General features: G+C 39.6%; 1 protein-coding gene across 1 annotated transcript; it reads right to left on the bottom strand.

Annotated features, from left to right (window-relative positions):
- Nucleotides 1–259: 259 nt before the first annotated feature.
- LOC130172424 (matrilin-2-like) lies at nucleotides 260–12,678 on the bottom strand. Its single transcript, XM_056381161.1, has 16 exons — nucleotides 12,521–12,678; nucleotides 10,658–10,727; nucleotides 9,817–9,957; nucleotides 9,114–9,686; nucleotides 8,885–9,007; nucleotides 7,682–7,804; nucleotides 6,667–6,789; nucleotides 6,372–6,494; nucleotides 5,704–5,826; nucleotides 5,026–5,148; nucleotides 3,442–3,564; nucleotides 2,216–2,338; nucleotides 1,715–2,125; nucleotides 1,463–1,615; nucleotides 953–1,045; nucleotides 260–515 (listed from the first exon to the last, which is right to left on the bottom strand). Exons 3-16 carry the CDS (start codon nucleotides 9,941–9,943, stop codon nucleotides 436–438), a joined length of 2,421 nt encoding a protein of 806 aa, XP_056237136.1. The 5' UTR covers nucleotides 9,944–9,957; nucleotides 10,658–10,727; nucleotides 12,521–12,678; the 3' UTR covers nucleotides 260–435.
- Between the last annotated feature and the right edge of the window lie 1,168 nt (nucleotides 12,679–13,846).

Here is a 13,846-nt window from a genome sequence, read left to right as displayed (position 1 = left end):
GAGGAGGATCCCCTCTGGAGGAGATCCACCACCTTGTGGCAATGTCCAGAGTAGCACATGCACGGTTCATCTTTTCTCCTCTTCTTCTTATAGCATCAGTGAAGGGATGTTGTTTGGATATTGACTGAACAGCTTTCATTAAATTCTGTGTAAATTCTTGTTGTGACAATGAGAAGACTTGGAAATAGTTTAGAAGTCTCAGAGATCATCACAAAACCTGACAAAAACATGATGTAAAGAGTTAATCTGTGAGTTTCCTGTTCAAAAATGTATTTATTTGACTTTGCATTACATAACAAAGAACATTACAGACAAAAAGACACTGAATACATTGTCTTAGATACAAAAGTGTATAAATAGCTTCCGTAAAAAGCATTGTATTTGCATAGTTTGTTGCGGACGATTAAAGGGATCCTGTGAAGGTTTCACCGCAGGTTAGAGGACGGACTCAGACGGACAAGTCTCATGCACAAGTTGACTCTCGAGTGTCTCCAGCTTCTTTGACATGGCTTCAAGTAGGCATGTTAAGGAAAGATGTGGATCCCAATGAAAACACAATCTACCAGGTTAGGAAATTTCTCCCACCACGTTTGTCTCTAAAATCACGAGGAAAAGAAAAATGATTGTACAGTGTGTGACCCCTGCTGAACCTATATTGGACCTAATAATCAATCATAGTTCCATACTGTATTATTTTCCAGTGTGATTCAAAGTTTAAAAAGGCACAACACAGCACACAAATGACATATGGATCATTTTTGCACTTATAAAGATAACTTGCTTCAGCTGCTGTATAGTCTGCCCTGGAAAAGCATCCCAGACTGTAACCACAGTTAGCTGTCTATCCATCTGCACAGATATTTAGCATTGGCAGATCTGCCCAAGATCAATAAAAAAAACACACTGAATGTCAGTGTAATTGTGGAGCCGACAGCTACTCAGAAAAGGATATTATTCTGCACCAGGCTCTTCAGCTTCTCAGTGACCTGGTGTTGAAACATCATCACGTTCTCACACTGACACATGTTGACATCAGATGGTTTGTCTGTGGGGAAAGAAGAAATGAGATGAGAAAATCCTCTTGTCCTTGGGTCTGTTTTTATCTTCTCTCACCTTCTTGCTCTCACCCTCTTCCTCACCCTGTCTTTTAAATCTCTCCCTGTGGGTTTCCCTCCCTGTCTCTGTCTGCAGAAAAGATACAGTCAGGAGGCTGCAGAGTAGAAAATGAGTTATATGATATGGAGAACCGCATAGCGCTGCTGCAGAAAGAAAATCAGTGATCATAATGGCAGCAGTAGGTGGCAGTGATGCACCATTTTATTTACTGAACATTGGCAGTGAACAGGGCTGTTAGTAATCTGATTTTTATTTAAACTAAGAGCAGTTTAACAGAACTTTGGAGACTCTGTTTGTTGTGTTGTTCTGGTGACAGACTTCTTGTTTGATGGAGTGAGTTGAGTACCTGTACATATCCTGGACTTGAGCTTCTTTGTAATTTCTCCCATTTTTTCAAAGTCCTCAGCATAATAAAGATGCTTCTCATCAGGCTCTGAGGCTATTTCTCTCAGCTCCTGTTCGATGGCTTTGCCAATACCCAAGACGTACATGGTGATCCCTGTGAAAGAAAGAACAGAAAACAGCTAAATCAAAGTTCATTTGATTAAAATCTCGAATGCAACAAATGTGGGTGGCAAGGCTACATAATGAAGTGTACCAGAGTTCTTTGCTTTAGTTGCCCATTCAGAAACATCGTCCTGTGATCTTCCGTCAGTGAACACAACGCTGACACGTGGGATGTTCGGCCTGGCGCCTTCTTTGGCTGAGAAGCTGAACTCAAACATGTGACGTAAGGCTGATCCGGTCATAGAGCCTCTCCCCATGTACTGCATCCGGCTCACGGCCTGTTTGACCCCCTGCGCTGTAGTGTACTGGCCCAGGGTGAACTCTGTGCGGACCTTGGTGGAATACTGAAGAAGGCCAACGTGCGTTCCTTTCTTGGAAATGTCCAGCGAGTCCACGATGCCATTTACGAACTGTTTGACCAGCTCAAAGTTGGCAGGCCCCAGACTCTTAGAGCCGTCGATCACAAAAACCAGATCCATGACTCCATCGCCACACTCTGGTTCTGCCAGACATTAAACACATGTTTTATATCTACTTATATGAATGAATCATTGAAGGCAATGGTCTATATCAAAGAATTCTGAGATCTTACTTTTGCAGCTCTCCCCATCTTCAGCCAACATAAATCCTTCAAAACATCTGCAGATGTAGGAGTCAGCGGTGCTGACACACTGATGCTCACAGCGGTGGTCCACAGTCTGACACAGATCCAGACCTACAGAGGGCGGGATCAGTAGTGTGTTGATGAATTATTTATCTGACTCAGTGTGAAACATTTGTAAAACATGATGATGATGATGATGATGATGATGATGATGATGATGATGATGATGATGATGTTGAAATCATTAAGAACCACCATCAGGTCTTCCCTAAGCAGTCATTCTGCTACATGAATCTCTCCAGCCCAAACACACACACACACACACACACACACACCAATCCCACCTGCACCCCCCTTCCCACCCCCTCCTACATAAACCCAGACAAGAACACTAAACAAACTTCACATTATGATTGCACTACATGCCATAATCTGAATTTTAAACTGAGACCTGAACTATTAATGTGCATTACTGATACTATTTTACTTATTTATTCTCACTATACTTTATAGTTTTACTATTCTATACTTCAGTTTTTAAAATGGAGGTTTGTCTGCCTGTTGTGATTCCTCTGTCATGGTCATCAGTGTTAGAGATGTCTAGATAGATAGATAGATAGATAGATAGAAAGATAGATAGATAGATAGATAGATAGATAGATAGATAGATAGATAGATAGATAGATAGATAGATAGATAGATAGATAGATAGATAGATAGATAGATAGATAGATAGATAGATAGATAGATAGATAGATAGATAGATAGATAGATAGATAGATAGATAGATAGATAGATACTTTATTTATCCCCTAGGGGTAATTCATGGAAAAGGCTGCAAACACACACATCATAGTTGTAAATATCTGAAGATATGAACGCTTCATCATGGTGAACACAGAATATTGCCTAAATCTGGGGGGAGGGGATTTTTATTTTTTCATTTTTTTATTTTTTTTTTATTTTTTGTGAGCAGTGGGATTAACATTGACCTCCCATCCAGGTCAGAATTCATTCAAAATGATGTAACATGCAGATAGTGTAACTGGGCAGAGAAGCAGTCAGAGCAACATGCTGATACTTCCTTTTGCCTCACACAAATATCATCTCTTTCATTTTATACTGTTGACTGGAATATGAAGACTGAAGTCAGGCTTGTCGGTTTTACAACATGACATCATTCTCTTTAGTAGTATCCCAGTGCTCGGACTCACGCTGACATGTTTTGCCATCAGGTCGCAGTGTGTATCCTTCTCTGCATTTACACACACATGAATCTGCTGTGCTCATGAAGTCCTGCTCACAGCCATGATTCCCATCAGCACAGTGATCAGTCTCTGCAGCAAACAGTCGGATTAAAGGAGCAAATACTGAGAAAATAAAATAACTCTTTACTGCTTCTCTAATATATGAGCATATATTCAATTTCCATGTATGACATATGTACATATAAAATAAAAGCACATATGTAAAAATGAAACCTATTCGAAATTGGAATAATTTCATATGTTAACTTATGTACATAAATACAGTATATATCCATCCCAAAGCCTGTCAGTATACACTGATATTATATTCAGTAGCGTCCAAAAGTCTGAGACAACTTTCCCAGAATGGGAAGATAAATATGTTTAAAATTTTATAAGAAAAACATACATAATCATATAGATTTTTTATATATATATAGATTTTACTATAGCTATTTCAAATAGAGACATACAGTATAGGGACATATATGTCATATATTACATTTCTATAGGGGGACCCATGCAAAGGATTTATCCCCTGTGGTGCTTAAATGCATCATGTCTGCATCCTAATAACATCAGTCAAAAACAGATGAGTGGCATCATTCTTGTTTTCCATTTACATCTGAGCCTGTTCTACTTCTACACATGCATGAGTCAGCTGTGTTTTCATCCTCCTCTTTACATCCATATATCAAGGGCACAGCAGTCGAGCTCTGCAATGAATCATTTTTAGCAGAGGAAGATGGTTATGGTGTGTTGCATCTGTCTTTTTGTGACCGATGAATGTACAAGAGTTCATAAACAACAAATACTTCCCATAATTAAATATCGTGTCAGCAAAAACTTGCCCCAAAATGATGAATCATAATGTTTTCAGTGACCTCCTGCAATGTTCTGTTGTACCATCAGACCAAATGTCTGTTTGTATATGTGTATATATAAATCTTATGGAGAGATGATATAAAATTTAGTACAGTCATAATCCATGGACGATGAAACCTGCTGATTGTGCTGATTCTGTTTCCAGCCTTTCTACTTGTACATTAACTCAGCATTTATAACATTTATCAAAAATCTTCATATTGTGATCGGTAAAAAAAACGTTAGAGCCCCTAGTGGCTGATAACACTTTTGATACATTTCTTTAAGACATGATTGATGATCCCTGTCAATGCAAAATTACATCTACGTCTAAAAAATAGAAACATTTTTTTCTGAACTCAGTGTTTGCATAAGTCTGACAATACTGTTCCAGAAAAAAAGAATATTTAACCCCTGACAGCAGAATAATGTTGAGGCTTATATCTGATCATGACCCACTTTAAAACTTCACAACATCAACAACAAGTAAAGTAAAGTAGGTTCAGGGTCATGTTTGCAGTCATGTTGAAGCACAAACATAGGTTCAAGGACATCTACAACAGATATTAATCCATGTTGCATTGATTATGTAAATCACTAACTTCATGGTGAAAGAAGTGTTGATGAAAATCTTTCTTTCTTCATTGAATTAACAGCAATAAAAGGAGAGAAGCACAGGGTACTTACTCTTGCAAGTTTTCCCATCAGGTCTGAGTGTGAAGCTTTTTCTGCATTTACACACACAGGAGTCTTCTGTATTCATAAACTCCTGTTCACACCCATGGGTGCCATCAGCACAGTGATCAATCTCTGGATGAAATTAGACAAAAAAAAAAAAAAAGAGCAGAGAGATTGTTGCTTTGTTTACACGATGAATGGATGAATGGATCTCTGCAGTGAGTAGTCACTTTACTGCGATTAAGGAGGAATTACTTAGAAAACTTGTTGAGCTATTGTATGTTACTGTATTGTATGTATAGAGCATTACATATCATGTGAATTAAAAACCCGTTATTGTTTAAAGCAGTAGTTTTCAATGTGGGGTCCTTGAGGGGGTCCCTGGGGGTCCCCAGCAAAAAGGGGAATCATTTATTTTCATTATAATTCCATCCATAAGTTATGATGATGATTATGATTATGTTGGTCATGGGTTTCAAACGCCTTCTGTAATAAAACATCTAAAAACAAAAATCTTATCAGGTGGGGGTCCGTGGTTTACTTTGTGTCAGTTTAGGTCCTCGACATGAAAGAGTTTGATAACCACTGGTTTAAAGTGTTGTCTTGTCTCAAAGTGTAAAGAAATCCTAGAACTTCTTTTTTGAAAAACAGCAAGGAAGCCAAAAAAAAAAAGCATTTGACACTTACTCTTGCAAGTTTTCCCATCAGGTCTGAGTGTGAAGCCTTTTCTGCATTTGCACACACAGGAGTCTTCTGTATTAATAAACTCCTGTTCACACCCATGGGTGCCATCAGCACAGTGATCAATCTCTGGATGACATTAGACAAAAATAGAAAAAGAGCAGAGAGATTGTTGCTTCGTCTACACGATGAATGGATGAATGGATCTCTGCAGTGAGTAGTCACTTTACTGCGATTAAGGAGGAATTACTTAGACGCTGTGGAGATATAACTCAGGCCAAGATTTTCATTTGTGCATTGGACATATCAAAATATCATGGATAGATTATATGAAATATATTAAGAGGATGAACTCCACCCTTCTTCTATTCTTCCTATTATTCTATTGCATCAGTACAAACAGAGGAAATCTAACACCAGACTGAATATCTGGATATCGGCATGACTAGTTTTCATGTACAGCCCCAATACTAGTCTGTAAGAGCATCTGAGGCAAGTCTTTCCACGAGTCATCAATTCATCACATTTCTTCATATACACTTTAGTATTCTATCCGTATTAATGCTGCGCTCTTACTCCACTTCAGAGACAAACAGTAGAGATCCTGTGTGCAAACTAGGTCAGTGGAACATCTACAGATATGAATGTATACAGCAGCAGTTGTCGACACTTACTCTTACAAGTTTTCCCATCAGGTCTAAGTGTGAAGCCCTGTCTGCATTTACACACACAGGAGTCTTCTGTATTTATAAACTCCTGTTCACACCCATGGGTGCCATCAGCACAGTGATCAATCTCTGGGTGACATCAGACAAAAACAGAAAAAAGGGCAGAGAGATTGAGAATGAGAATGTGGCCAGACTTGGACTTTGTCCTATTTAGTATTCGTCTGTTCTCAGTAACTGAGGCGACCTGCTTCTCTCTGCTCAGCCGATGCTGTAGAGTGACGGTGTGTGTTCAGTCACTTACTGCTGCAGGTCTTGCCATCCAGGTTGAGGACGTAGCCCTTCTTACACCTGCAGATGTAGGACTCTGGAACGCTGACACAGTCGTGCTCACAGCCGTGGTTCCCCAGGTCACAGAAGTCTATTTCTGAAGAGGATGAATCTCAATTATTCCACTTCTTCTACTGCTACTGCAGTAACTTGAATATCTAAATATATAAACGCACATAGTGTACACAAACACAACAGACAATAGAGTCTTTCATTGAGAAATCTATCATTCTTTCACTCAAAATCAATAGCCACTCTGGTAATGGTGCAGCGCTGTGAACACAAGATCAAACAGTCCTTCTTGTTTTGATTTGGCAATACTATGACACCCTGAATACGCCTCCACATTTCACCAGCTGCTCTGATGATTGCAAAAGCACACTTCCTGCAGGAAATCTCCCACACTTAATACCAGTTAATATCCACCAGAGGAGCAACAGGGACGTTTTCCAGCCGTGGGTGGAGGGACATCACTAGTAGGAGGAATGCTGGCTCTCATTTGGATTGGAGGTCCATCAAAATTACACGCGCTGTTACTCACCTAACATTTTCTACACTATTCTGCCTTCAAGGTGGAGTCCATGATGTCACATAAAGACTATTCTTAAAAGATAATTGTAATTTTTTGTGTATTCATGATGATTTAAGTCACGTAATTAACTGATAGACTATATATATGGAAGTAGATACAAGTAAGACCTGCACAGTAAATCGTGGTCTACTTGATGGACCAGCATTACAGCTTCCACTGGTCTACGCCTCACTGCATGTGCATTCAGAATTAGAAATACAATGATACTGAAAAATATTCTCATGTCTATGAAACTGAGTAACATTTTTGTTAGGGTTAGTTTGGATTATTGCCACACATACAATCATATTAAAATGAAGTAAAAAAAAAAAAAGAGGACGTAAAGACAGAGGTTAAGGCCACTAGAGATGAATAAGAAAGAAAAGAGTTCCTGGTAACGTAAAAAATGTATTTTTACTGTTGCACGTCTTCAGGTCTATGGTGAGTTGATACCCCGGCCGGCAGCGACACTCATAGCCGTCATGCAGGTTGGCGCAGATGTGCTGACAGCCATGATCCACCTCAGCACACATATCCTCAGCTACAGAGCGACAACATGGAGAGAAATCCATAATCTCTGTCATCTACTGTGGAATTAACAGAATTAAACCTGCAACAACTGATTGTTTCGTCGGCCAAAATAAACTGTAACACTGACATATTATAATTTCTTACATGTCCAGCAGATACAGAGTGTTTTGAGTTTGCAGCCACTGGATGAAGATAATTCCAATATTTTCTCTCCTATCAGCTCTGTTTTGTTCTCCACCAGCTGTTTGGCTCTTTAGCTATTGCTCTAACTGTGTCTGCACTTTGGTGCTACATCCAGTGTAGAACGGACTTTTAAAGCTTTTTTGTTGCCAGTCTGCTGCAGTTGATGAGAGCCGTGAGAGTGAAGCTAAACAGTAAAGTTGTGGGTGATAAAATCAAAACAATGAGCTGAAGGACATTCAGACTCTGTCACTACAGAGATTTGTCGCTACAAGTGTCATGTTTCCATTGATTATACTAGCTTTAAAGGTGCTATATGTAAGTTTTTGCTATTGCTACATAGCCAACGTTAGTATTAACAGCTATTTACTTACCAGTCCAGAAAAACATTTCGAGTTCAGCATCAAACTTTATTCCTTTACTCAACTAGAGCTGTCTCCAGCAGTGGAAAGCAACACCAATGTTAACTCTTGTTTTACTTCTATTTCCATCACTTTTCTTCTACTGAAGTTAGCATGATAACCAGCAGGCCCCAGTCCAGCCAGCCCGTCTTGTCACTTTCTGTTACTGAGTTGCTGTCGTTCAGGCTGCCCTGAAGATGTAATTCTTCTCAGAGCAAGTGTTGTGACCTATTGTCTTGTAAATGCAACATGTCTGAAGCTTAGCTCCTTTAAAGTAAAAACAGGAGACCTTCACTGTCTCTTCTACCGTATATGAATCAGTTCAAAGTGTAATTTTGCAAATCCTGATAGCCATGTTTTTATTATGTTGTCAAAGAAAGTGAAGCTGCTATGTAAAAAGACGACTGTGGTTACACTGAACAGCCTCAGAGGATGATGAGAAAAGAAGAAAAAAGATTTTAGCTGAAAAAAACTCGCATTTAAAATAAAGAAAAAAACAGTTCATTCACCTTTACATGTCTTGCCATCAGGGTTGAGGGTGAAGCCTTTCCTACACTTGCACCTGTACGAAGCAGGGCTGCTCACACAGATATGTTGGCACTGATGGTCCACAACCTCACACATCTCTGAACCTAATGCATGCAGGGACACACACCAACACACAGGCTCAAACAAATAGAAACACACATGTTTGCATAAATGACTAGAATCAAAAGAGAAGTGGATGGGATTCATCACCTCCACACAGTTTAGACTGGAACACGGAGATGAGGGTTTCTATCTGGCTGAAGTTGGCCACCAGGTGCACATGCTCCGAGTGCGGCTCGCTGCCTATGGCCTTCAGGGTGTTCATATCCACCCGGCCCACTCCGATAGCAAAGATCTGGATGCCAGCCTGCCTCGCCTGAGCTGCTACCTCCTCCACCGTGTCCTGAGGCCTCCCATCAGTCACAATCATAGCGATTCGTGGGATGTGCAGGTTCGCTGGCCGTGCTCCCTCCTCCTCTGTGAAGGCAGTCTCCATGGTGTACTGGATGGCCAGACCGGTCATGGTCCCTGTGGCGAGGTGCTCCATGTTCCTCACCGCCTGCTCCACCTCAGCCTTATTGTTGTAGGTCTTGAGGGAGAACTCAGGCTGGACCACGCTGCCGTACTGGAGCAGACCGACCCGTGTGGCATCAGGGCCAATCTTGAGGAACTGAATCAGGTTGATGATGAAGGTCTTGACCTTCTCGTAGTCATTGGGACGGATGCTTCTGGAGCTGTCGATGACAAAGTAGAAATCCAGCGGGACGGCTTTGCAGGGGTTCTCTGTGATGAAAGAGTTTGTGATCAGGGAACCAAATTCAAGACATAATCTGAACCAGATTTGAAGATCTCTTTGACTTTGTATTTTAGACAAAAATGCAACTGATGAAACAAACAATAACTAATCACTTACCCCCTGCTTTGATTTGGACAGAAGTCTCATTTTGCCTCCTGGCTCTGATGGGTCTGGGACGGCGTCTGTCCAGCTGAACTGCATTACAGCACAACAGGCAGAAGAAGCCAAGGGCCAGGAACCTCATCCTGACGGTGACAACTGCAGCATTTACAGAGAGATAAAGTCACAAAAACAAAAACTGGTAGAGATTACATTTGTCTGCAAGTGCACAGTCAAAGTACGAGAGCATTTATGTCAAGTTGTCTAATAAATTAACTAATTTGGGTTAATCAAAAATATTTCATGTACCAGTTAGGTGCCAGATTTTTGGGTGTAATGTTAGAAAGAACAGTTTTGTCATTCAAAATGGAGAAGAGCTGTAAAGATTCATGACTAAATAAGAAACAATCAAATTTAAAGTTCAGATAAATAGAAATAAAGTTATTGTTGATTAGAAGTTCAGTTGTAAACTCAGCTAATCTGTGTCATCAGGGTGAGGTTTGATCAGAGTTGAAGTGATGGCAACATAAGAACACCATCATAACGTTTTGAATAAATCACCTTTTCCCAGTCCCTACAAACCAGAGAGATGAGAACAGACATAATCACAAAATACTGAAATCTCTCATATAAAACAACTAAAACTCTCCAAGCTCTGGTGGGAATTTGTGTTTTCATGTTCAACTTATTAGAAGCTGGTTGAGGAAAAAAAGGTTTTCAGTTTTTTAAGTGAACTTTTAAGTCACTTTTAAATCTGGGTCTCACGGTTCAAGGTTTGTGAATGAAAATGTTACATGCTTTACTATGGGCCGCATGGTGCGGCTAATTCTTTAGCTGTGGCTCACAGCCTGGGATTTACCGTGTAATTTGTGTTGTATGAAGCTGGTACCAATAAAACGTTTCTGGTTCCTTGTGGGTCCTTAATGTAACTGCAGTGAAAGAAAACAAGACCATGGAGAACAAGAGAGTTACAACTGGGCATTGTAGAGAAAAGGAGAAAAACATTTTTGTAAATGCTAGTTCTGTTACAGGAAACAAAACTGAATCAAAACTTTATTCTAAAGTTTATTGATTTTAGTCATGCAGTTTATTCATATAACAAATTACAAACAAATTGTAAATCATGGACCATATTACTGCATATAGTATTCTTTTGCCTATTCCTATTATCTAACTTAACACCAAATTTTACTGAAATCTGTTGACTATTGTTCGAGATATCTTGCTAATTATAAGACAAAAAAATAACCATACAAGACTAAAACACCTCCTTGTAGCCTAGGAAACAAATATAGTGACAGTGTCAGGAAGTTGACTAGTGAAGTGCGACGTACGAGTTAATGATGAAGAGGGATATAAATAGGAAGAACTTTCACCTCTTGCATATTTGACCTTGCCAGCTTCAGATTTCACACTTTAGTGTGTATAGTTGTATTACACGCAGTACAGCACAGGACTTTGAAAGCCAAGGGAAAAGATTAATTTCAGATATGATAATGTGTTTATAAATGGATCATATTTCCTCTTTAATTTAAAGCAGCATTCCACCTGGACTGTGTTCCTGAACACGTGTTAGTTACACAGGAGACGCATGTTTTCCCATCTACCATCATATGAAGTTGACAAAACTCCATATGCATGGGTTTCTGGATGTTTTGCTGCACAGGTGGTGTAACGTGATTTACTACAAGTACTACAGACTGTTTCCCTATTCAGTCCCCAGGAGAGCCATTCTGTCATATTCAGACTACAGGCTGAGCTGCCGCCTGAAACCTGTCTTTCAATCCATGTTCAAAACCAGAATGACGTGGCATTAGTCTAGTCTCGTTCTGAAGCAACATGTAGGCTACTGGATTCTCTGGATTTCTAGATGGAGTTGTGAACAGCTCCATCAACTCCGTCCAGTGTGATGACACTGACTCAGAGCTCGGTCTGTTTGCAGCTCTGTTGGATGAACAGTCCCACACGGATATATGTGTATGGTAGCTGCTGACCTGAAACCTGCAGGGGTCACATATCCATGTTGCATCCCACATGCAGCTTTTGACCTTTGACCTCACATGTGTTTGATGCCGCTGTGCCACAGACAGGTCTGACAGTGTTTTCTTCATTAACAACTATCAGTACAAGTCAGTACAACATGTGTGCAGTGCCACGGTGTCTGTCCTTCACTGGCATGTCTCAGCAGATGATTCATTTTATATGTATAGCAGCTGGAGAAAAAAAAATATCTTCCAAAACATTAAACCTAAGATGAAAAGTGATCATGATAAACAACTGATACATCAGCACAGGAACATGAAGTTAACTTTTACATTTTCTTTAAAATAAATATGAATAATTACAGTAAATCCACTGTTGTCAGTTATGTGTGTGACTGAAATGGTTGAGCGCAAATCAAACCCTCTCACATTTCCTCATGAATTAAAGCCGAGGCGGTGTGTTTACGATGGAATACAAAAACAGCATGTACCTGTGGTTTATGGGACCTGATCTGTTATGCACATTCACTGTGATGGTTTTTCATGATGCAGTGATGGAAAGTAAGTTGTTTCCTAACCTATATCTGAATTAAACACAGAACAGATGACAGCTGGTGATTCCTCTTCTTACCATGGTTTAGAAAAAGCTAAATAAAAAGTATTAGGCCCCCAAAAAGATATTGCAGGTATCTTCAACTAAACAGACTCATGTTTTCGGGAGGATAAATCAAACCTCTTACCTTTTTATGAAAGCTAACCGTTTCCCAATTCCTGCAATAAAAGTCTCTGAAGAAATCCCAGCACTGAGTCAAAAGGAGTTCCAGTAGGAAAAATCTGTGCAGTAGCTCCAAACTGTAAACATGCATATATCCCAGCGCTGTCTTTTTCAAAGTGTGCAGGCTCTTTCATTGCTCTGCTCTTTACTCCATCCACTCTCTGTTTCTGTGTACTCCCACTCTGACTTCAACCACGGGGACGCCTCTTGTTCAGCTGCGTCTATTGGTAAAAAGAAAAGTCACTGTGGATTTCATTCACATTCAGATACTTTTATTAACATGTAGCTGGGACTGAATCTCTTAATTTTACACCTTCAAAGCCCTGAAACATTTCATACTGATATCTAAGTGGAGCCAGCATGAGGCTCAACTGTTTGTTCTTACATTAAAGAATGTTAAAGAGTTTAATGACATTACTTTTTTTTGTTTATCATTTCAGGCATTAAATTCAGATATTCAGAGCGTTTTGACATCCTTTATGCATATTATAGGGTGTGTGTACAAATCATGCAATGATGATTTTATCTTTTTTGCAAGTTTGTATAATTATGTAAAAGTTTTGTTTATTGCACTAGGACTATCTGTCATACACCCGATTACCCGACACACTCAATCATAATGAGTAGTCAGTTATTTATTTGTGTGTACACTATTTATTTGCACTAGTGTTGTCCATGTTGTCCTGTTATCGTCCTTCTCATTATAGTTACATATGGTACAGTAGTTGTTTTGCACCCCTTCCTTTCCTTTTCTTAATGTGTACAGTTGTCTCACACTAGTTGTGTGTTCTTTGTAGTGTATTGCTGTTTATTCAATGTGTTTATTTAATGTATTGTATTAAATGAATTGGGTTTGAGATAAATTCATTGATTCTCCTCAGTGTAAAGGGTTTAAATAACATTTAAAAGATCAGATTCTGCATTTGTGTTAGATTGTGTTCTCTTATATCTCTGACAAGAAATTGTGTTGTGAAGCTGGGGTATTTGAGGGTTTACATGTTTGAAGTCTTCAAACCATTTGTCCTGCAGTGTAATATGTCACAGCAACTGTGAAAGAGGTGTATTGTAGGTTTTACAAGTGAAGCTTGGTTGAACTCTCTGTATCCCCAGTCAAGGAGGCATGAAGCAGCAGGTTATGGAAAGTACAGCCATCACAATTCCAGCCACTCTGGTGGTACTTGCGTACCACACAATGAGCCCATTTATACACCTCCCAGAAACAGTTTCCAGGGGCAGGGTGGAGGACAGTCAGTGGCAGAAACAATCACATTTTCCTGCTAAATCATTTTTG

Source organism: Seriola aureovittata, chromosome 7 (assembly GCF_021018895.1).
Source record: "Seriola aureovittata isolate HTS-2021-v1 ecotype China chromosome 7, ASM2101889v1, whole genome shotgun sequence".
Classification (NCBI taxonomy): domain Eukaryota; kingdom Metazoa; phylum Chordata; class Actinopteri; order Carangiformes; family Carangidae; genus Seriola; species Seriola aureovittata.
This window is presented reverse-complemented; position numbering and strand designations above follow the sequence as displayed.

Excerpts from the sequence above, each read along its gene's own strand:
- LOC130172424 (XM_056381161.1), bottom strand. The coding sequence starts at position 9,943 with ATGAGGTTCCTGGCCCTTGGCTTCTTCTGCCTGTTGTGCTGTAATGCA. Across the intron at positions 7,805-8,884 it reads TGATGGCAAGACATGTAAAG|CTGAGGATATGTGTGCTGAG; the intron begins GTGAATGAACTG and ends GTCGCTCTGTAG. Across the intron at positions 6,495-6,666 it reads GGATGGCAAGACCTGCAGCA|AGATTGATCACTGTGCTGAT; the intron begins GTAAGTGACTGA and ends GATGTCACCCAG.